Source organism: Cyrtonyx montezumae, unplaced genomic scaffold (genome assembly GCF_038088225.1).
Source record: "Cyrtonyx montezumae isolate F1298 unplaced genomic scaffold, pur_monq_1.0 scaffold_15, whole genome shotgun sequence".
NCBI classification, from domain to species: Eukaryota; Metazoa; Chordata; class Aves; order Galliformes; family Odontophoridae; genus Cyrtonyx; species Cyrtonyx montezumae.
The window spans coordinates 7,763,671-7,783,959 of NW_027071881.1; the positions used below are offsets into that span (position 1 = coordinate 7,763,671).

A 20,289-nucleotide genomic window follows, 5' to 3' on the forward strand; every position below is an offset into this window, starting at 1 on the left:
GCAAATATCGTGATGAAATGGCTGGAAAGTATTCTTACTATTAGTAATACGGAGCTCGCTGAAGGTCCTGAAGGGTGTAGTGGCTTTGGGTTAAGCTGGAACAGGGAGAATGGTTTCTCCTCCCGGTTTGGTGCTGATGCCGTCTGCATTTGCAAAGCTCCCACCTGTACTTCAAACGGCTCTGCTGCAAAAATAAGCCCCCTGAAAACCTTTCCCACCCTCCGCGCTCACTGATGTGCCCTTGAGGTTCAAATATCGATGGCCGTTGTTTTACATTTAAAAGCAGATGAATACACTGCAGGTCGCGCTGTAATAAACACAGCTTTGCTGTTACTGGGATGGAAGTTTTAGGACTAATTAAGCACGAATTTCACAGAGGGTGGATAGTGAAATGGGGCTGTTGCTCAGTAAGCGATTTCTAGGGAGCGACTTTATCTTTGATTTGAGGTCCTCCAGCAGCTCACGTGCAGTTTTCAGCCCTTAAAGAGGAACAGGGGTTGGTTACTTCTTTTTCTGCCCGTGTTTTCTTTTTTTTTTTCCGGCAGATAGAGACAACAAAGCGTGGATCAGTTCTGCTGTGCATTTCGGTTCTTTTGTTTCCCTCTCCTGTTTTATTCTTTACGTGAAAGACGAGGCTTGGTTCTCGCAGGGAGATGCAAGGAATTCCTGGATGGTGACGGTGCAGGCAGGGTTATCTCGCGGCATCTTCCTTGCAGTCAGATGTGAGTGCTCCGTCGGTCTTTGGCCACTCGGTTGCTTTTGAACACATATCTTAAGGTCTTCGCTAAGTGGTGCGGAATTCTAATGCAAATCTGTTCCTTTGGCATTTGTACCTCGGTCTGCCTTCAGTCCGATACCGAGGACCCTGTCCTGAAGTCCCCTCCCTCTCTGATGGGAGTTGAGCTTCACTACCTCTGTGAGGGGCACCTCTCGTTCCTTTGTATTTAAAACGAAAACCAGGGGTCTTTCCTAAAGCACTTTCTACGCTCCGAATGTGAGAGTACAAATGAGTAAACCCACAGATTTCTGTTGAAAGAGTGCGAATAACCAAAACTAACTCAAGGGAAGGGGAGTTCAGATCTTATTTCTCGAATGGGCTGCAGGGAAAGTTGATTTTCTAATGCCATTCTGCCTCACTGTATTTGTTAATTTAAATTAATTAATTAAAGTTAATTTAAATTTAAATGTTAATTAAATTTAAAAGTTAATTTAAATTAATTAATTAAAGTTAATTTAAATTTAAATGTGAATGTGCAAAGAAACAAAGGTCCTTATGTTCGGGATTTTATAGTTCTTTGAAGTAACTCTGATAGAACTAAAGTCACTGACTGACTAATGTTAACTGTTCTTCACACCCACGAAAGAGAAAATGTGGGGAAAAATGAAATGAAATAAAAGGAAATAAAAGGAAATAGTGGCAATGCACAGAATCCCTCCAAGCCAACTTGGTTTTACGATTTAGATCTGTTGTTTAATGCTGATTTGGCACCGGCTTGATTCAGCTTTCCTCCAGAAAACGGAGAATTTGAATAACTTCTGTTAATCACTCATCTCTGGCACTTCTCGTACTCTTCCTTTCGTATTCATACAACATTTTAGAAGTAAAGCATTACCTTTCAGGGTCTTTCCTGGGCTTCCATTTGCAAAAGGAAAGGAGTCCCAGAGCGTCGGAGCTGTTTCCAGCAGTGACTCTCAGCGCTCAGATCAGAATGCAGTGATTCCCAAGGGTGGGCTCTGAATCGCCGGGGGCTGTTGCAGCCGTTGAGGTGTTTGTTTGCAGGATGTGTCCTGGATGAGCTCGAGTCTCAATCCCCTTTTCTCCTCTTTATTTTTTTGGCTGAAAATGTACGGGGCCGGGTGCAGCATTTACCCACCCGTTGGTATCGGTGTATGGTGAATCATCTTTTTTTCTGCTAAATACGTTTAAAAAATGATTTGCCCTCTTGGAAAGTGGAGGGGATGGAGCGGGGGGAGCGAGCTGATGTGCTGCTTTGTTTGTAATTTTTAAAGGTGAGAAAGCTCTTCCTTAGGGGATGGGATTTAACGTGGAAAAGCAAACATAATGCCATCGTGGAGGCTGTGAGGGGTCTGGGTCCCCCCCGTGTGTAATTCAGGGAGGAGATGATGCTTTTTAGCCCTGTCTGAGTGGCCCGGTGAAGCAGACGTTACTGACTTCTCCCTGAAGTGGTGGTGTAAAGACTCAGAACTGCAGTGCTGAATCATAGGTGACTTTTCTTAACGTAGAAGACCACATTGATTTCTTTAATAATGAAAAATAATTGAGAATAAGCTGACGTTTGGCAGCGGTGGGACGTCTCCCACCTTGGCTGTTGTTAGCAGTGGTGGTGTACACACGTGGCCAGGGCTGTGCCTGGCTGTGCTACCACCAGTTGCTGCTGGTGGGAATTTCTTCTGCGTATCATTTAAGCTTTATTATTTATTTTTTTCTCAAGTGTTAATGAGAATTTCTTTAGCTCCTCAGTCCTCTTGCTCAGTAGTGTGGTGTTCAGCCCTACAGGACAGTCATCAGTGTTGGATGTGGATGGGCTGCGGTGTGTTAACACCTTTGTGCTTCGGGAGAGCGTTGGCAGCTCCGGAAACCTCTCAGCAATCTTTATAACGTGAGCCTAGGAACAAGGTGCTCAGTAACGTATTGCAGTTTTTGTGCAAGTCATCTGCCATAAAGCATGAAATGATTCAGAGCAGGGTTCATAGTTCTCTCTTTGTTCCTTTGTTAATCACTGACCGGTGGGAGGAGCCTGCAGAATTTGCTAATGCATTCTTTCTGGATAAGGATGACGCACAGATTGTCCTAATAAGGACTTAGTTTGAGAAAGGGGCCGTCTCCTTTGAGGAGATAGGGGCAAGTCATAGGGCGAGCAGTTTCTTTTTTAACTGAGGGATGACACAAGCGCAAGTCATTTCCTTATTAATCGGTTCAAACCAGTTCTTACAGGAACTGCTGGTGATAAATGTGGGACTTCTGAGAAGTCATTCATTTCATTCTCAGCACCGCATCAGCGTGCAGCCCTGGCTGCCCTCTCCCAGGCTTTGAGGAAACGCTCACTGCTCCTTTCTGTGTTACCAACAGTGTCTCATCACTGATTCGCTCCGCAATATTTTTCTTTTTAAGCGCTGAGGCTCTGGGGAGATGTGTCCCTTTCAGAAGTATCAGATTAAAGATAAAATACACTTTATTTTGTGCTTATCTGTTTTCCCAAATAGCAAAGCCCTTCTGAGCTGTATGGTCAAGGTGGTAAGTTTTGTTGTGGGTTTTTGTTGGTTTTTTTTTTAATATATTTTTTGTATGGTTTTTTTTTTCCTCTATTTTGTCTTGTTCCCTGGGAAAATCTTTGCATCAGTGCTATTCCAAGTATAGGTCCTTCTCTTCAGAAGCCATTTCAAGAATATTTGGAAGCTCAGAGGATAAAACTGCACCACAAACACGACGGCGGCGTGCCGCAGGTAAGAGCCTCTCTGCCTCCCCCGGGAGCTTTTCCTCTCTGTGCCTTCTCCCGGGTCAGCTGTACAGGTGCTTAACTCTTCATTCTGCTTTGCAAAGGGTTTTGCATCAGCCCAGGGAGTAGCTACAAATTAATTTAAAAAACAACCTGGGAATTAAGGATAATAAAAGAATTGTGTGGGTCTGAGTGTAAACCAGGATAATAAAAGTAAGGTTGGTGGCTCATCTTGCCTCTCTGTTAGTGAGTTCTGAAAGAGAAATAGAAGCAGAAAGAAGTTACGTTTGCATGAGAAGTGATGGTAAATTGCGTCAGCAGTGCTTGGGAAGGCAGTGGGTTCTGTCGCTTAATGGACAATGAGAGAAACAGAACCAGAACCCCCAGGGGTCAGTGTCAAAAGGGAAAGAAAGATACGGTGTTTGGTGTTGGGACAAAGGGGCAGAAGTGCCCTTTTATACAAAGCACTGTAAAAAAATAATCATAATAATAATTCAGGGGAGACAGAGCAAGTTTGTAACTTGAACACGAGCTCCATTAACCGAACTAACTGCTCAGTAGTAGTTGGAGCTCTTAGAAACGTTTCTTGACCCGTTTGTTAATAGAAAAGAGGTTCAATTAGGGAGAAGCAGTCCAGGATGAGCAACTGCTGAGCTGCCTCTCGTGCACATGGATGTGACTGATGCGCGGTGCGGTGCTGCCCTCGCGTGACAAAAAGCAGCGGTGAGGAGCAGCGGGGAAACGGAGCGGGACTGCGGAGATCATCGCTTCACTTTTAGAAGAATCCGATCCTGATTGGGAGATGCATAGGAAAAAATGATGTTAGGAAAAAACCACTGTTAACCAGCGGCCTCATTGTTTCGTATGCGTTGAACGAGGCAGAGATTGGCAGCTGGGGACTGTTAATTCCAAACTCTCTGAACTGTTAGCAGAGACCAACCAATGCTGGGAGTAATACATCACTTCATCAGCACGGGATGAGTGAGCAGGGGTCCGTGGTCTGCCCTGCACTGTGGGTGGCAGCCCCTGCTGCCTCATCTTTCCAGGGACCAAACTCAGCTGTACACACAGCTCGGATCCTGTTTGCAATTTGATAGATTAGTTCTAAATAGAAGTTCAGGTTTTTCCCTTTCACTTATAAAATGGAGAGAACTGCCTTTGTGCTGTCCACTAATCTGTTTTCCTCCTTGTTTTGTTTTGTCTTCTTCAGGGAGAAAACTGGCTGTCATGGATGTTTGAAAAATTGGTGATTGTCATGGTTTGTTATTTTATCTTATCTATAATCAACTCCATGGCCCAAAGCTATGCCAAAAGGCTTCAACAGAAGATGTATTCCGAAGAGAAAACCAAATGAGCTTGGAAAAAAAAAACTGGGAACGGGCTTTAGCAGACACAAAAAGTGATGCATCTTTCCATGCGTTTAAAAATCAGCATTATTCAAAATGGGGGAAAACTTTTTAACATCGACTTTCAACTAAGGCAGGTTGTTATTTTATTTTGAAAATAATTTGGCTGTTAGAGCAGACGTTTCACTGACAGACTTATAGGTGTTAAGGTAAGCTGTGAATGCTTTATACGTCTGAGTTGTGTTCTATGGCATGGACAAGGTGATGTTAAATTGTGTTTAACACAGATGTCCATCCAGATCACTTCCAGAACTGGTTTAGTATTCCCTCATTTCATTTCAGACTGACCTAAGGGTAACCTTTATTTTGAAGGGCGGCTCTTTTGCTTTTTCACCTTAACGTTAAACACCATCAAGATGTATATAAAGAATTACAAATTGGATCAAAACTATTGCATGTCCCTCGTGATAAGGTTATTCCATTTGAATTCTCCGTGTCCCATTGCATTGCACGTGCTCTTGGTTGGAAACGCCGCCCTTTAATCACCACGGTGTTAGCAGAGATGATGACCCATGTCAAAATGCTGAAGCTGACATTTTTTTATTCTGTATATTTAGAATGAAGTTAAGATAAAACTTTATAAAGTCATCTTTGATCATTCCAGAATTTCTTGTGTCAGTCTTTTTAAGCTGTTTCTTTTCCTTTCCCCTTTTGTATGCTGAGTTTCGTCTTGGTTAAGCCTTAATCCCGTGGGTTGCATGCCTTACTCATCCTTCCTGCACAAGTGGTGCTGAAACCACCCTTTATTCTTTTCTCCCTTTTTCTTGAGCACTTCTACTTAGCAGAGCGAAGCAGAAGGCATATCACTGGGTCAGGTATGGCTCCCTGCTTAAAACAGGCAAATTTAGCTCTGATTGTTAGCATAAATTCTTGGTCGATGTTTGCCACTGATCACAACACCATGAGCTGTGAAGGAGAAGGGGGAGGTGGAAAGATTCCAGCTGAAAACAGAGAATTGGTGTCAAACCCAGCAATGGTGTGTGGAACCATGGAAAACCACACGCTTAGGCTTGAAGATTCAGACGTTTATAAAACATTGCTTTGAATCAGTGTTCTGATGTTAATGTATGTGAATGTAATCCATACTGCAACAGATCTCTTCCCTCTTTAGAAAGTAGACAGCCGTTCCACTGCTGCTGTGGATGTGTTACTACTCCTGTAATTGCAGGAGAATTGGGTTTGGTTTTTAGCCTAGGGGGGATTAGGAATTCATCTGACTTTCAGTTAGCATGACCTACAGGTGGCACACAAGCACGAGGGAGGCCTGATTTTGCTCTCGCTTGAGTTGTATTTTTCCCTGCATTAGGTTAGGGCAGGGTGTGAGAATAAGGACTCTGTTCAATCCTGCCTGAATGTCCTCCTGTGTCGCCAGCCGTCGTGACATCCCCATGGCCGTACCATCCTGTCGGATAGCTTATCAGACTGATGTTGACTGTTGGATCTCATGGCAACAACAGTCGGTAGGCTGTCTGACATTTTGGTATCTCTCATCTGACCGTTTGCTCATCCATTTCCAGCTGTTTTCATTGAACATCAGTGGCATGTAAATGTTTTTCAGTTCTGATGGAGTGAGTACGCCAAGCTGCATCCGAAGCATCTCTTAAAGCTCCATCTCGGTTGTGTGTCAGGTTTGTAATGTTTACCTTGTATGCTTCGTGTGTAACTTCAAACGTTACTGAGCGAATGAGGCTTTAAATACGGACTTAGGCATTACATTTAAATATCTGAAGCCCTGAGTGCTGGCAGGTAGTTAAAAGCAGCAGGAGGGGAGGCAGCATGGGGCTGTTAAAAGCAGTGAGGCCGTTGGTTTGCCTCTGCCGAGTTTTAAGAGGTGAATAGTTTTTCTAAATGCTTGCCCCCAGCGGCTTTTTCTCTTTTGGGCCTCAATGAGCAATTCGGCAGTGACACAGAACTTGTTGTAATGCAGTATGCATTCTCAAAATGAAACGAGCTCTTTTTGGTACTTTGCTTTTTTCAGTCTACTAAACCTTTAGTGTTGCACGTTGTAATAGCTGGTGTCAGCAGCTCGTGGCTGTTTGTTGCCGTGTTCTTCGGAGTGTTTGGATTAGTGAGACAGCTGTTTGCAACCTTCCTTGCTTCTGTGCCATTGTTTTTTCCCTCCGATTTGCCATTTGTTTGCAGGACAATGCTGTTTACTCTGCAGTTCCAGTAGTGACTTAAGGCCTTTCGTAGGACTCTCTGAAGATTTTGCCATCTTGAGGTCCCTGCATGCTGTCAGACAGAAGAGACCTTAATAATAACTAAAAAGGGAGGGAAGAAGCCCCTTGAGCCAATAAATGGTAACTTCCTGAATGCCTTAGCAGCCTCTTTGCCCATGGATGAGTAGTGAGAAGTCGCTGGGTAAACTGACAGCTTCCCCCCTTTTCTTTCAAGCTGTTTGCACACTGAAAAGTAAAATGAGAAATATAAACATACAGTTCTGCATGTTGCATTGTGCATATCTGCTCTGCTGAGCTGTGCCATTGTTCTGAATCTTTCTGAAGGCATTTAACAGAGGAGCTGGTCGTTCTGCTTCCTCCCACCTGTTCAGCGATGGGAGATAGCAAGGTTTGGTAAAAGATACTACAGAAAAGTTAAGGTTGTGCAAATGGAGAGTGCTGTGTTTGCTTAAATAAACAAATAACAGATTCCCTGTGTTTATTCCAGCTGGATTATTTCCTTTTTTGTGTAATGAATTTGGTCACGCTGTGAAATTTGTTATCCCATGTGGTGAGTGTGAGGATAGATGTGTTTGCAGTGTATTTTCTGACTACAGAGAAAGACCCAGAGCCTTTCACATCTCATCTGGATGCATTTTGCTCCCTTAGCCCACAGTTTTGTCAGGAATGCTTCCAGTTGTGCACTGGAAGCCGCTGATCACGGAGATTCATAGATTCATAGATACATAAGGTTGGAAAGGACCTACAAGATCATCTAGTCCAACATCCTCCTATCACCATCCCTACCTACTAAACTACTAAATCAAATCAAATGATGTTTGATGTGGGTTAGGCCCAAAGTGAGCTCTGTTTGCAAAGAGCAACAACCTCAGTAGTGTCACTGCGCTTTACCTGATGGATAAGTGGATAAGTTGAGGTCAGGCTGCTCTGCTAAATGGAATCACTGGGCCCACACTGCTCCATCACAGGCAACAGGAACTGCTCCATCTGCAGTTCCCTACCTCCGTCCCAGTGTCCCACTGCTTCCCAGTAACACAGCAAAGCATACTGTGGGTGTGAAAATAAGTGGCAGCTTGGGGTGGCCCTGGAGGTAAAAATAATGGCAGTTAACTTTGAAGCACGTGGTTAAAAAAAATACTTCAGCAGCAGCAGCTGTAAGGTTGAACGTAGTCATGCACAAGGTAACGGAGATGGCTCGTCTGGGATTCTGAGTTCTGAGGGGTTTTTGGAAGTTTGTGTTTCTTATTTCTTGGAGCAGCAGAAGGGAAGAAATACTCCCAACAGTGAGTGCTTCCCCTAGCAGCGAGATCACGGACTGCAGCACCGAGTGGGGTGTGAGGGGGAGCGGGGGGCTGGACTGGGGAGGGTTTGTTGCTGGAACCTCTTCAGGAAACAGAGTGAAGTGACTGCTCTCCATGCAGAACACCCCCAGTGTCCCTGAATCAGACAGATCAGGGTAGATATTTACCCTTTGCAAACTCATTTTTAAAGGGATTATGCAGAAACCTGCCAATCCTGCTGCGACTTTCAGAGTTCACATGTGTCACTGAGGGCAGAACTGCAGCTTCACATTTCTTCCTCTGTTTGCCTTGGTGCCTGCGTGGGCTCAGGGCTCCCAAGGGGCAGCACAGCACTGTTTGCTCACAGTGTGAGCAGGAGAGGTGTGACAGCCCGAGCCAGTGAGAGGAGTCTGAATGCAGGAATGGTCATCAGTGCCTTCCATCTGCCCTTCCAGCTAAAAGCAGACAGGAAAGGCTCAGCAGTCTGTGATAGGCTTTGGGCAGGCACTGGGAATTCAGCAGTGGATGGGCTGTCACGCTCTGAGGTTCTGCATATTCACTGCCAGCAATATTCAGTTGTTTGAGAAATACATGTGAACCTGTTGAACGGGCTGTGCTTTGGTTTAGTTTGCCTTTCACAGCGCCCTTTCCTCTGCTGGAGGGCTTTTTATTACTGTTCACTCACGGAATGATTCAGAGCATTGACTACATGAGCATTAAATCAGAGGTCACCTCTCTCTAACCCACATTTAAGCTGTTCAGATACAGGTACATAAGTGTGTGGCACCTCCTGTGCTTCGGGGGAGTTGCTCCCCCTTAACTGCCTTGGTTTCCCAGGAAGCTGAAATGCAGCACCCATGCAATTGGCAATAAGGAAACGAGCTGCTATTTCCTGGTGAAAGGCAAAAGATAGGGCTTGTCAGCTCCGTGTGCTGTTCCTGCTCAGATAACTGCTGTGCTCCACTCCCACCTCCCCATGGCCTCAGAAACTGTTGTTCAGTCCACGTTAAAAGTGCAGATTGGTCACATCTGTGCTCCCCCTGAGATCCTGTGTGCTTAATGTCAGTGCTTTAAGGCATAATCTACTGATTTTTTTAATGTAAATGTGACATAGGAGGCCCCACAGGTCTGATTCTGCCTCCCCAGGCGGTTTAAGCATTTTGTTTCCCTGCAGCATTGGCAGTGTGTGTTGTTTCACTGCTCTCTGCTGTAATGGAGAATCACACCTGTCCAAAAGATACCTCAGATCCAAGAGATTATAAACTCCCAATGCCTTCAAGTCAGAAATCTCTCCTTCGGCAGTAGAGCTCAGCTGTGACTGAGAGATGGGCGTTCAGATTGAGTAATTAAGGTGTAATTAAGGCGTTGGTGTTGATGGCAGACTGATGCTCACTGCTGGTGAGGCGGTCACTGATGGCTCTTTGCTCAGTTCCTGCAGCCCCAGCTGCCTGTCGTGCTCAGCACTCAGTACAAGCTGAGTTTTGGCTCTTGAGTGGAGTTTTCTTCAGGTTGAGAGGGATCCCACCTGAACATGTAGCTTCAGGTTTCCTTTGTTGATGAAAAACAAGCTACTGTGTCACAGTACACATTCGATTCGCATCTATTTTTTTATATAACAATACTTCACAGTGAAAATACTGAGTGTGGAGACGGTCTTACAGAGGAAAATGATGTGAAAAGCTGAGTTAAGGTCTCGCAGGGAGGGACGTGATTTACAACGTCCAAGAGCTGCATGCATACCTCTGTGGGCCTGGTGACTCTGTCGTGTAGGAGCGTGCATTGGAGCTGCTCCATGTGGGGTGAGGAGGAAATAAATGTCCCAGCGTGCTCTCTGCAAGTGGTGGAAAGGCAGCCATCCCACAGCACTTACATGGCAGTACGTAGTGAACCCGGTATTCGGAGCCATCCGGAGAGTGGCAGCTCTGAGCTGCTGCCCAGCTCTGCCTGTTCTTACTGGGGCCACCACGATGGCTCTATGCTGCCCTTGCCAACCAAGAAGTACAGAGTCAGTGCTTCATTATACCTTCAGCGTGTGGGATGAGGCTGCTTTCCATTTGTCTCCTTGGGTGGTGTGCTGCTCACGTGCTGGGCAAAGGCTGAAATGAAATCATGTCATCTGACCACAGTTACACCATTCTGAGGCAACTGAAGTGTACTCTCGTGAGCCTTTGAATAAACATTACCCTGTACGTGTAACCAAATAGGTACAATAATCATTTCTGGGGCACACTCATATGAGTGCACGTATGCCATTCACGATGGTGTTTGTTTCTCATCATATATAACTAGTGAAGGGAGCTCACAGCTTCCTGAAGCTGAAACAAGAAATGGTGAAAGGAGGCTTGGCCAAGAAAAAGTCCTCATTTTCCTTATTTTTCTATCTGATGGTACCTTACAGCCTCGCTGATCTCTTACCCCAAGCCAGCTCCACCTTTTCCAGCTTGCATTATCACTGGCAATAACATTTGTTTGAAACACCACCCGATGTGCAGCTGTTGGTGCTTCTGGGAAGGGGTTCAGCGTGTTCTGCTGATTCACAGAGGTGGGTGACTCATTACCCACCCGGACAGAGGGGAAGTGGCTGTCTGGAGGGAGAGGATTCATACAATGTGTGCTCAGAAGAGGCCATTGTGAATATCCAGTTTGACTGAAAGAGCCAGAAAGGCTCTACAGTTAAAATTTGGGATTATCAGCTCTGCACCCAGGCGGGATAAAGGCTGTTAGAGTGTCCAAGCTGTGCTGCTGGCTTGGGGAACAAGGCTACGCTAGAGTTTGCTCCGCTGGTAAAGGTGTGGTTGGGGTGCCCTTGAAAGCAGTAGAGGAATGGCAGCAGCTCTGCTCTTCTTGAAGCTTTTTGTAATACAGCAGATCCACGAAGCACATTCCTGGTGGCTGTTATTAACCTTTTAAAGCGGTGTCCAGCAGATCTCAGACTTCCTTAAAGTACACTTTGACATCCGAGAGTACTTCCTTTAGGATGTTTGGGTTGTCATTTCACAGCACTTACACTGGATTTATTAACAAATGCCAAAGGAAATGAATGATTCATTCAATACCATTTTCACCCTGTTTCCCAGTTGTGTACCAGCTGCTAATTCACACACAACTTCCTTCTTCCATATTGGCAGAATCCTGGTCTTTGCAGAAACCACAGGTTTTAGTCCTTAATCTAGAACTGTTCCTGTTGCTGACTCCATGCCTGTAAATCCCCTAGAAGTCCATTTTCATTGTTCATATCCTTTCTTTACTGGTAGGGAGTCCTACTTCACAAGCAAGTCCAAATAAATGGCATCGGTGCCCTGTCTGGCCTGTCACTGTCTTTAAGTATTTGCAACACATTAAACTTAGGTCCTGTTTTTCTGGTGACCAAATGAAGTTATCCTGTTTGCTCAGTACTTCTGCTATAGTTAGTCCTTGAATCAACTTCCAGGGGGCCTGCACCTGTCCGTGACAACAAACAATAGTGAGATGTGATGCATTGTTCCTCGGTTCATGGACTTCCTGTGGGTAGTTTGCCTCAAAGCAGCGGGCTCAGGGCTGCTGGTGCTGCCATCCCTTGCTTCACCATTGCCTTGGGATGGCTTTTGATCTACCTTGCTGATTTCAGTTGCTAATGAAGTAAGGGCGCTCAGCCAGACTCAGGCTTTCGTTTACACAATTAATTTTCTCCAGTAAAACAATACTGAAGAAAGAATTTTCCATCTTGTCATATAATTTGAGATGATGTACATTTGAGAACAGTTATTTGCTTCCTGCCACTTGACCCTCTGCTCTCCACATCCTGGGGAAAAAACAGAGGAATTCAGCCATAGATCAAAAAATGAATGCTTCGTTTGGGAGAGGGTGTGAGAGTCTCAAAACTGAGGTCAGCAGCAAAAAAATGCTGACAGGAAGAGACCCAGAAAAGCCAAAAATAATTCCTCTCAATCTCCACTGCAATGAAAGTGATCATAAGAGCTAATACAACAGTTACAGTTCACTTCTACCTCCAGTTTTTATACCTTCAAGAAATCTGTGTTCATCAGAGTTTAAAATTTGACTGGCATCTTGTTAAGCAGCAATGAATTTGGTGGCATAGCTCTGGCATTAAACATCAACAAAAACCCAGATATGCTCCTTTGTCAACTGAGAGTGACGTACTCCATAAAGAATAGATGCAGCTGTAAGGGTGGGTGAATGGCTCTGAGTCACTTGTGATTGCTGCATTTGTTTCATGATATGAATTGTAAATACACAGACACAGTACAGTGTTATTTCTGCGTGATACTCGATGTAGCAGTGTTGAGAGGAATTACCTGTGGTGGCTTTTTAAAAGCTCTTTCCTAACTCTTTTGTAACACAGTGTAACAGTGAGGAAGAACATCCATCCCTGGGACTCAGTCATTGTTTTTCAGAAGTGGAGTTATCTGGTTTTGTTTCTGACAGTGGAGTTCCCATGAAGTGTATCAGAATCCGCTGTGGCTTGCACTGAAAATACAGCCATGCCAGTGGTCAGCCATTGCTGCTTCTGTATTTGAACTTACCCCAGTACTTTCTCCAGAGTCAGCTGTACAGCTGCTTGGATCCTGTCAGATTTGTTTGCCTTTCCAGATCTCATCCTCCAGAGCTACTTAGAGAACAGCTGTTCCTGGATGGATATTAGTGCTTCTGTTCCTGACCTGAATGAAAATGAAGAGGTAAATGAATCCAGGAAAGGAAGTAGAGATCAGAGTAAAATACAGTGTCTGCTGTCCTCTAACTGAGGCCCAGCAGAATTACAAGGGCATTTCTGCATCTACTGCTGTGTTAATTCACTGAAGATTTAAAATCTAGGTTAGAATTTCTAACAGGACAAGACTTTTCTGCAGGCCATGCTGCAAATGTCCTCAGTATATTTTCCATTCTATGTGCTTGCTTGTCTTTTAGTTAAAGCTCAGAGTCCTGGACTGAAATAGCTCTGAGGCTTAAAGTGAAACTGTGATATTTGTCCATTTCTCGAAGGAGAAGCCCTCGAGACTGATGTGATTTTATTTCTGGGCAGCTTTTGGTTGGTTGGTTTGGCTGGTGTGTTCGCAGGCTGCAGCTTTGCGGTGGCACCACCTTGTGGTCGTGGTAACATTTATCGGGAAAATAAAAGATCTTAACGTTTGAAGTTACACAGTGCATTACATCCATCTGTAATCTACCAGCAATTCCCCTCCCAAATCTTTTCAAGTACTAAAAAATAGGTTTAAAAAAGGACACCTGCTTGCTCTCCTAACGAAGGATGAAGAGTTGCAGTTTTCCCTGTTAAATGAATGGAAAAGCATAGAACTCACTGTAATCTCTAATGTAACTAGAAGACACCAAGAAAATGAAGACCCCCATTCATAGATGTTTTGTTGTTGTTTTCTTCCCAGATGGTTCAGAACTTGCAGTGTTCTGTCAGGGCTATGACCCTTAAAGTAGAATTTAAGCCTTACTTTGCTTTAAAGCAACACTTTAAAGTGTGGCAGACTGTTTCTTGAATGATACTCAAATGGAGTTTGGATTAATAATTCTGGTACTGTGTTTTTATCAATATTAAAGCATTCCAGGGCTAAATGTTAGCATGAAAAATTGGAACTGGAGGAGCCAGAATGCTGAGAGAATTCCTGCTGTATAGAAAGATTTTATTAAAAATATGCAAGTTCTAAAAATGACATTTGAGGATTAAGCTACAACAGATATCAGCTGTATCAAAAAACAGCTACTACAGCTGTTAAATAGGAATAATATCTGCTTATATAAACACACTCAGTTCTCATCCAGTTTGATTCTAACACGTGCATGCCCCGCTCACAAGATTAACAAATAGTTGTAGTCCAGTCATTTATATACTTGATAGTTGATGGAAGGTCTTCCAGTGCTGGGTTCTTTCAGGAAGAGACCATTTCAAAAATCAGAGGTTGGTGTAACTGGAGATAACTTGTTCCAGAGCTGTGAAACTGTCCAAGAAATCTTCTTCTTCGATTCCAAACTTAGTGTACTGGTGAACGTAGGCTCTGTGTGTTGAAGTCACAGTAGAAAAACAGACATTAAGATCTCAGACATTAAGTTACCAGGAGACACCTGGTAACCTTGGGTTCATGGTGACCAAGAGGCAATCATTTTCTAGATTTCTTGACTCTAATGTGGAACTGGGAGCCTGAGTAAGCACAGAAATCCCCTCAATGTTTTTGAATTGAGCCAGGAATTTGTTTCCTGGAATGTGAAGCATGTCTGTATATAATTTAGAAACTGTACAATCAGTGAAAGAGTTTCTATGTATTATTTTTAGAATGGGCAGTCTGGAATGCACTAAGTTTAGGGAGCTAGAGAACTGAGAAAATGGCCAAAATGACAGCCCTAGAATATGTGGTATTGATAATCCACAGAAAGTAAGCACTGCTCTGTGCAAGGTAGCACCCTGGCATCATGTTTCAAGTGCAAAAAAATGTTTCTGCCCAAGTGTGGGAGCAGTAATCATACTCATTCACCATTACTGGGCTAAAAAAAAAAAAGAGACCTCTCTCTGCAATGATTTTGCTACCACTGAAGATAATGTCAGCCGTGAAGGAAATGAACACAATTACTTTCACTTACTTGGAAGCAAACATATTCCAAGCTTTTCCTACAACATTGTCAAGAGGTCTCAGCAGGAACTGGCTGTTGCTAACCAGAGAAGCAGACTTTTCATACTTATTAAATGCTCTTGGGCTTTTCCATGCATTAAAAGCATCCTGAGGATTTAGCCATGATGTATATAATGAGGGATCTCGGAAACTTCCTGTAGCAGAAATAAGATAAATGTAAATATTTTGATAAATGTAAAGCTACAAGGCCTTGCATCTTGAGCTCATTAGTCCTGTGTGACCTAGTCAGTGCTTGCTGGGTCAGTTCAGCCCTTGAGAAGAGTCTTGTCAGCCTGCTTCAAGTGTACTGAATGTTTGAAACAGTTATACTATTTTTAGTATATATTTTTAGCATATATTTTTAGTTTTTTATTCTATACTATATACTATATTTATGCAGAGCTCTTGGAACAGGAGAGGAGGCACTGAAGGCAAGGCTGGATGTGGCTCTGGGCAGCCTGCTCTCGTGGCTGGTGACCCTGCCCATGGCAGGGGAGTTGAAACTACATGATCTTTGAGGTCCTTTTTCAACCCAGGCCATTCTATGATACTACCTAGGAGTGTACTCTATTGTCAGTACTTCATATGCAATGTATGCTTGTCACTCTAGAAGAAGCAAAATATATTTTCAGATGATATTGCTAAGGATTCTACTGTATATACAGACTTCAGTCTCGTCCTCCTTCCCTAAAGCTCTTCAGCTAATATAGAAGTCTTAGCTGTAAATACAACAGTCCTAACCAATTGCACACAGCCTTGTAGATTAAAATCTTTCTTGAGGGAATACTGACTTTATTAGTCAAACATGTGACCTCGTTTTATTTTCACTTTCGTGCAAAGAAAACAGTGAGGTGTGAAAGGAATTACTGAGATGCTGTGCCCTTCCTTCTCACCTAAGTCTACACTGTGCATATCTTTTCCTCTCAGGATGACCAGGTTGGCAATGGAGGTATTGAAATGCAGCAGCTTGTTTGTGGAATGACTGGAGGGGACGGTGGAGCCTGGACACGGCGGCCGTACTTGCCAATCAATACCTGTGAGATTTTAGCAAACAAGATATAAAACAAAGTCAGTGTTTCATGAAATATGGATTCAAACTAACCCTGTGCCCCAAGCTGAGATCACACTAGAGTTTGTAGTTTCTGCATGTCAGCTAAGCAGCAATTACACAATTCTCAGAGGAAAGCTGAGCTTGGCCAGCAGTGTTTTCCTGGTAGTCACTAATCTTGAAATGGATACTCTATAGTTAGCAGTCCGCCAGCCCATTCTTTGCATAATTGGAAGCTTTGCTGAATTCTCGACGTAAATGATATGGGAAAGCTACGCATATGATTTTTATTAGTAGGTATAACAAGAAAAAGCACAGCAAAATAAATGATACAAAATGGTTCCAAATGGATGTTCCAAATGAATCGTGTAAATGAAGCGCATAACCAAAAACTGTTGTTTTGCATATTTTCAATGGTTATAATTAACTGAGATGTCTGGGAGCAAAAACGTGAGGAGTGGCAGCTGAGTGAATAGTGCAGAAGCAGCTGGCTATGTGGAGGCAAATTCCTGCTGTCTGAGGGCAGCAGCTTGCTTCTGAATGGAGCCACTAAAATCAATGAGTGCCACAAAACAATAAATTTATTTCAGCTGTAAAGATGTATGCCTGACGAGTGATGGTTGAGTGAGTGCTTACCTTCCTCCATTTTAGCATTAGCAATGAGCATTTGCCTCAGATGTTTGATGAGTCCAGGCCAACTGAACGTGCTGTATGCGAGGGAGTTTTCAGGCATCTGAGGTATGTTACGAAGACCCAACATCTTGAATTCAGGATGTGGAACTAACGTCTCCATTAAGCCCCCTGAAAAAAAAAAAAGAAATAACAGCTGCTCGTGTTTGACAAAAATATAGGCTAGTTAAAAAAGAAGAGCGTGAGGAATTTTACAAAGATCTAGTAACTGATGGTAGGAAATGAAGCAGAATATGTTAAGTTTAGGGTTAAAGTTAGTTAAATTTAACAAACAGACAGACACATCTGGCAAAATGCAAAGTCTTACAACTTCCCACTGAGCTTTACACAGGCAAGTTAACAGCTCTTATTCTTCCTTTATAGTCTGACTCAGAATCTTGAAGACCTTCAATGCTGTGCTATGAAGAGATGGAAAGGAAAATGAGAGCTTAATTTTACAAGCAAATTTCTGGCAAGCCAGTTGCTTGTTGCTACCAAGTTGCTTGCTAATGTATCTTCTGAGCTAAACACAAAACTAGCATTTTGTTTGTACAAACTTCTCACCTAATGTAAAAACTCAGTCTAAAATTACTGCCTGACACAAATTTCCTCTGAAAGGTAAATAAGCACAAGGGTGGTAGTCATCTGAAAAAGGAGGAACATGTTTTTTTTTGGTAAAGAATGAAACCAGAAGCTGGTTATCTATTTTTGACTCTACTACAAAATTGGGGTTGAAATACTAATTTAGCCTTTCACTTCCCTATTTTTACTATCCTAAGCCACCTTGGGTTACATCCAAATATTTGAGTAAAAGAGACTGAAGAACTTAAATTCCCAAAATGAAATGATTACAGAAAGATGTGTGAGAATACCTTAAGTATCTATATTGCAGTTAGATACCTAAAGGGTTTCTGCTGTAGTGTGTGTCAGCTTCCACTGTGTGAGCAGGCTGGAAAACACTCCCCAGTTGATGTGCAATGACTTGGTTTACATCCCTGAAGGAGATCTGTTTAATATGCATCAGCTGAGCACAGATCTTGTGGATGACATCATTTTCATGAACAAGAAGAGCATCTGATGACCGATACAGATGTGACAGAGTCAAAACAGAGTTGTAGTTTTGAACAATGACCTGCGAAAAAAATAAAATCAAACACAAATGAGAGTCAAACAACTTGATCTCTTTCTATCTAGTTAATATATTCGTCTGGCTACTGTCATTTCCCCAGTTATGGTTAAGGAAGTGATTGAGTTTCTTTGCCAAAGTGCAGAATAAGGTCAGAAGACCTTAGAAAATCACGTTACTCATCTCAGTTCAGAATGAAACCTGTCTAGGAACTGATTATCCTGCTCAGTTGCTGACATAACAGGAGATTTCTAGTTAGCTAGTAGAGCGTCTCGTGAAACTGCATTATACTATAGTACTTTCAAAAGTAGATTTTAAATGTTTTCTTACTGATGTGAGATGTGATTTTTAGATAAATTTGATAATTTTCATTTAATGTAACTATATGTAACCAAATATTAGGCAAACAAATTGCTTTGTGTCGTGTGGAACATTCTAAGAATAAAGCGTTCCCCTTTTCTAGTTTATTTCAATTGCAGATATTTTGTTTTACTTATGAAAAGCAAACGGTCTATTTAAGTTTCCATTCGTCTGTGATCACAACTATAATCTTGAAAAATAGCTCAGAGAAAAATGACATTCACCTCACCAGTGCTGTAGGGCCAGATAACATGGTTTAGTATAAACGAGGTTGGAAAAGCATCTCTTAAACACTGAGTCACAAATGCTCCTAGGCCAGAACCTGTACCACCAGCCATGCTCATTATTGTGAAAAATCCACCGAGTCTGTCACATTTCTCTACTTCTTTTTGTACTAGATTCATGATTACTTCTTTGTTTCTGGGCCCATGAATAGAGTAACTGTAGAATAAAGAAAAAAACAACAAACCAAGCAGGTGATATAAAGGCAGTAAGGTTAGCCTATTCATAAAGAACACTTCTTTCCTTTGTATTTACTGATACAACCTGGCATTATCTAACTCTACTTGTAGTAAATAATCCTAAGCTGTGGCACATATTTTGAAAAAGAGCTGTTTATAAATTGTACTTATTGTTAACCCATTGTTAAACATATCCACTCTATTCTAAGCCATTACATTTTCCCTGTAAATACCAATTTCATTTTGGAAGAAGCAGTATAGAAATGTTGCTGCTCTACGTACTGCTTCTCTGCCTTACCTCATCAAACAATGTGTACCTCACACGGCTGCAACAGTATCACTTCTGGAGAACACAGACAGCTCATTATCCCCTACCAGTGAAGCTGGAAATGATCACTCATACCCATTTGCCCAGTTGTTCCCAGACCCTTGCTTCTGACAGAAGTGTGACCGGTCGTCGTATTTCCAGTGGCCAGACCGGGCAGCTATTGATAAAGTTTGGCTGATTACTTTAGGTTCCATGTCAACAAGCACAGCCCGGGCAACAGGTACTGTACGGGGAAGAGAAACAAAACAAAGGGCTGATATAACAACATGTTTATGTGAGATATAAACTGGCATCATGGCTCAAGTTGTATTCCCTCCACCCACATAAGCCCAAGTAGAACGTGCAATGTGGCCACTGATTGTTCTAAAGGCAGATCTGAATGACAGGTGTATGGATCTTTTGGGAAAGAGATCTTTCATACTGTTTGATAACACTAGATTCAAGTAGTCCAGGCCCTACTCTGTGGTATTATCTACCTACAGTGGAAAATGGGGATGTTTTATGTGGATCGTTTATGCACACACATTCCGTTTCCAGCTGTGTTACTGGCAGAAGTGCTCTGTGGCCTCAGGCACTCTACCAGCTGCGACTTTGCTTCTGTAGTTGTAAGCAATGTCAGGAAAGCAGAAAGCTGGGACAGTTCTTCCAGGCTGAAGGTAAAACTTGGATGATGTCAGTACCAGGCTGGAAAACATTAACACCTAAATGTTGTACCTCCAGACTGTGCCTCGCTGAAAAACCGTTCTGCACAAGCATCGTGGTAGGCTTCGTTCTCCTTTTTGGAGCACAATCCATGTGTGCCATGGGCATCACTGTAGATGGTGTTAAACACCTCATGACCAATTTGATTACCACACTGCCCAAGCTGGACTGCGACTATTGACATTTTAATTCACCTCGTGTTTAGCCCTAAAAAAAGAGAAAGGTATGCCTTTGGTGGGGGAAAATCAGATGCTAAAAAAGGCTCTGACGAGCAGAACTCCACTTTTATCATCCCTGACAACCTCTAGGCGGGGAGGGAAAGGCTGAAGCGCCTATTTCTGGCGAAGGACAGACTGCCAGCACTGCAGCCTGAGTGCCACAGAACGCAGACGGCGGTTCAGAGCCATTCCTGCGCGTGTGGACCGCACGGACCGCGCCCGCGCCGCCGATCTCCCGCCCGCTCCCCGCGGCCGCCATGTTCTGGGGCCGCCCTCACGCAGCTCGGCCGCCCACCCCCCTTCCAGCGCCTTTCTCCTCGCCGGTCCCTCCCGCCCGCAGTTCCCCTCAGGTCGATGCCGGCTCGGAGAGGAGCGAGGGACTCAGGGCTGACCTGGACGCCTCATACTGAAGCGCTCAAGCACCAAGGGCGCGCGCGCAGCC

General features: G+C 43.4%; 2 protein-coding genes across 2 annotated transcripts in view; one reads left to right on the forward strand and one right to left on the reverse strand.

Annotated features, from left to right (window-relative positions):
- The window catches only part of VMP1 (vacuole membrane protein 1), a 54,930-nt gene extending 49,460 nt beyond the window's left edge, over nt 1–5,470 (forward strand). The window contains exons 11-12 of the mRNA XM_065732048.1: nt 3,363–3,465; nt 4,669–5,470. Coding sequence (XP_065588120.1) covers nt 3,363–3,465; nt 4,669–4,812 — 247 coding nt within the window. The 3' untranslated portion in view covers nt 4,813–5,470. The remainder of the gene's footprint in view (nt 1–3,362; nt 3,466–4,668) is intronic.
- An 8,455-nt stretch (nt 5,471–13,925) lies between these two features.
- On the reverse strand, nt 13,926–19,814 carry TUBD1 (tubulin delta 1). Its single transcript, XM_065732024.1, has 8 exons — nt 19,642–19,814; nt 19,003–19,150; nt 18,363–18,579; nt 17,553–17,784; nt 16,620–16,784; nt 15,829–15,969; nt 14,907–15,090; nt 13,926–14,326 (listed from the first exon to the last, which is right to left on the reverse strand). Exons 1-8 carry the CDS (start codon nt 19,811–19,813, stop codon nt 14,224–14,226), a joined length of 1,362 nt encoding a protein of 453 aa, XP_065588096.1. The 5' UTR covers nt 19,814; the 3' UTR covers nt 13,926–14,223.
- Nucleotides 19,815–20,289: the final 475 nt, after the last annotated feature.

Excerpts from the sequence above, each read along its gene's own strand:
- TUBD1 (XM_065732024.1), bottom strand. The coding sequence starts at position 19,813 with ATGTCAATAGTCGCAGTCCAGCTTGGGCAGTGTGGTAATCAAATTGGT. Across the intron at positions 16,785-17,552 it reads CTACAGCAGAAACCCTTTAG|GGGGCTTAATGGAGACGTTA; the intron begins GTATCTAACTGC and ends TTTTTTTTTCAG. Across the intron at positions 14,327-14,906 it reads TGGAATATGTTTGCTTCCAA|AGCCTACGTTCACCAGTACA; the intron begins GTAAGTGAAAGT and ends TTCAACACACAG.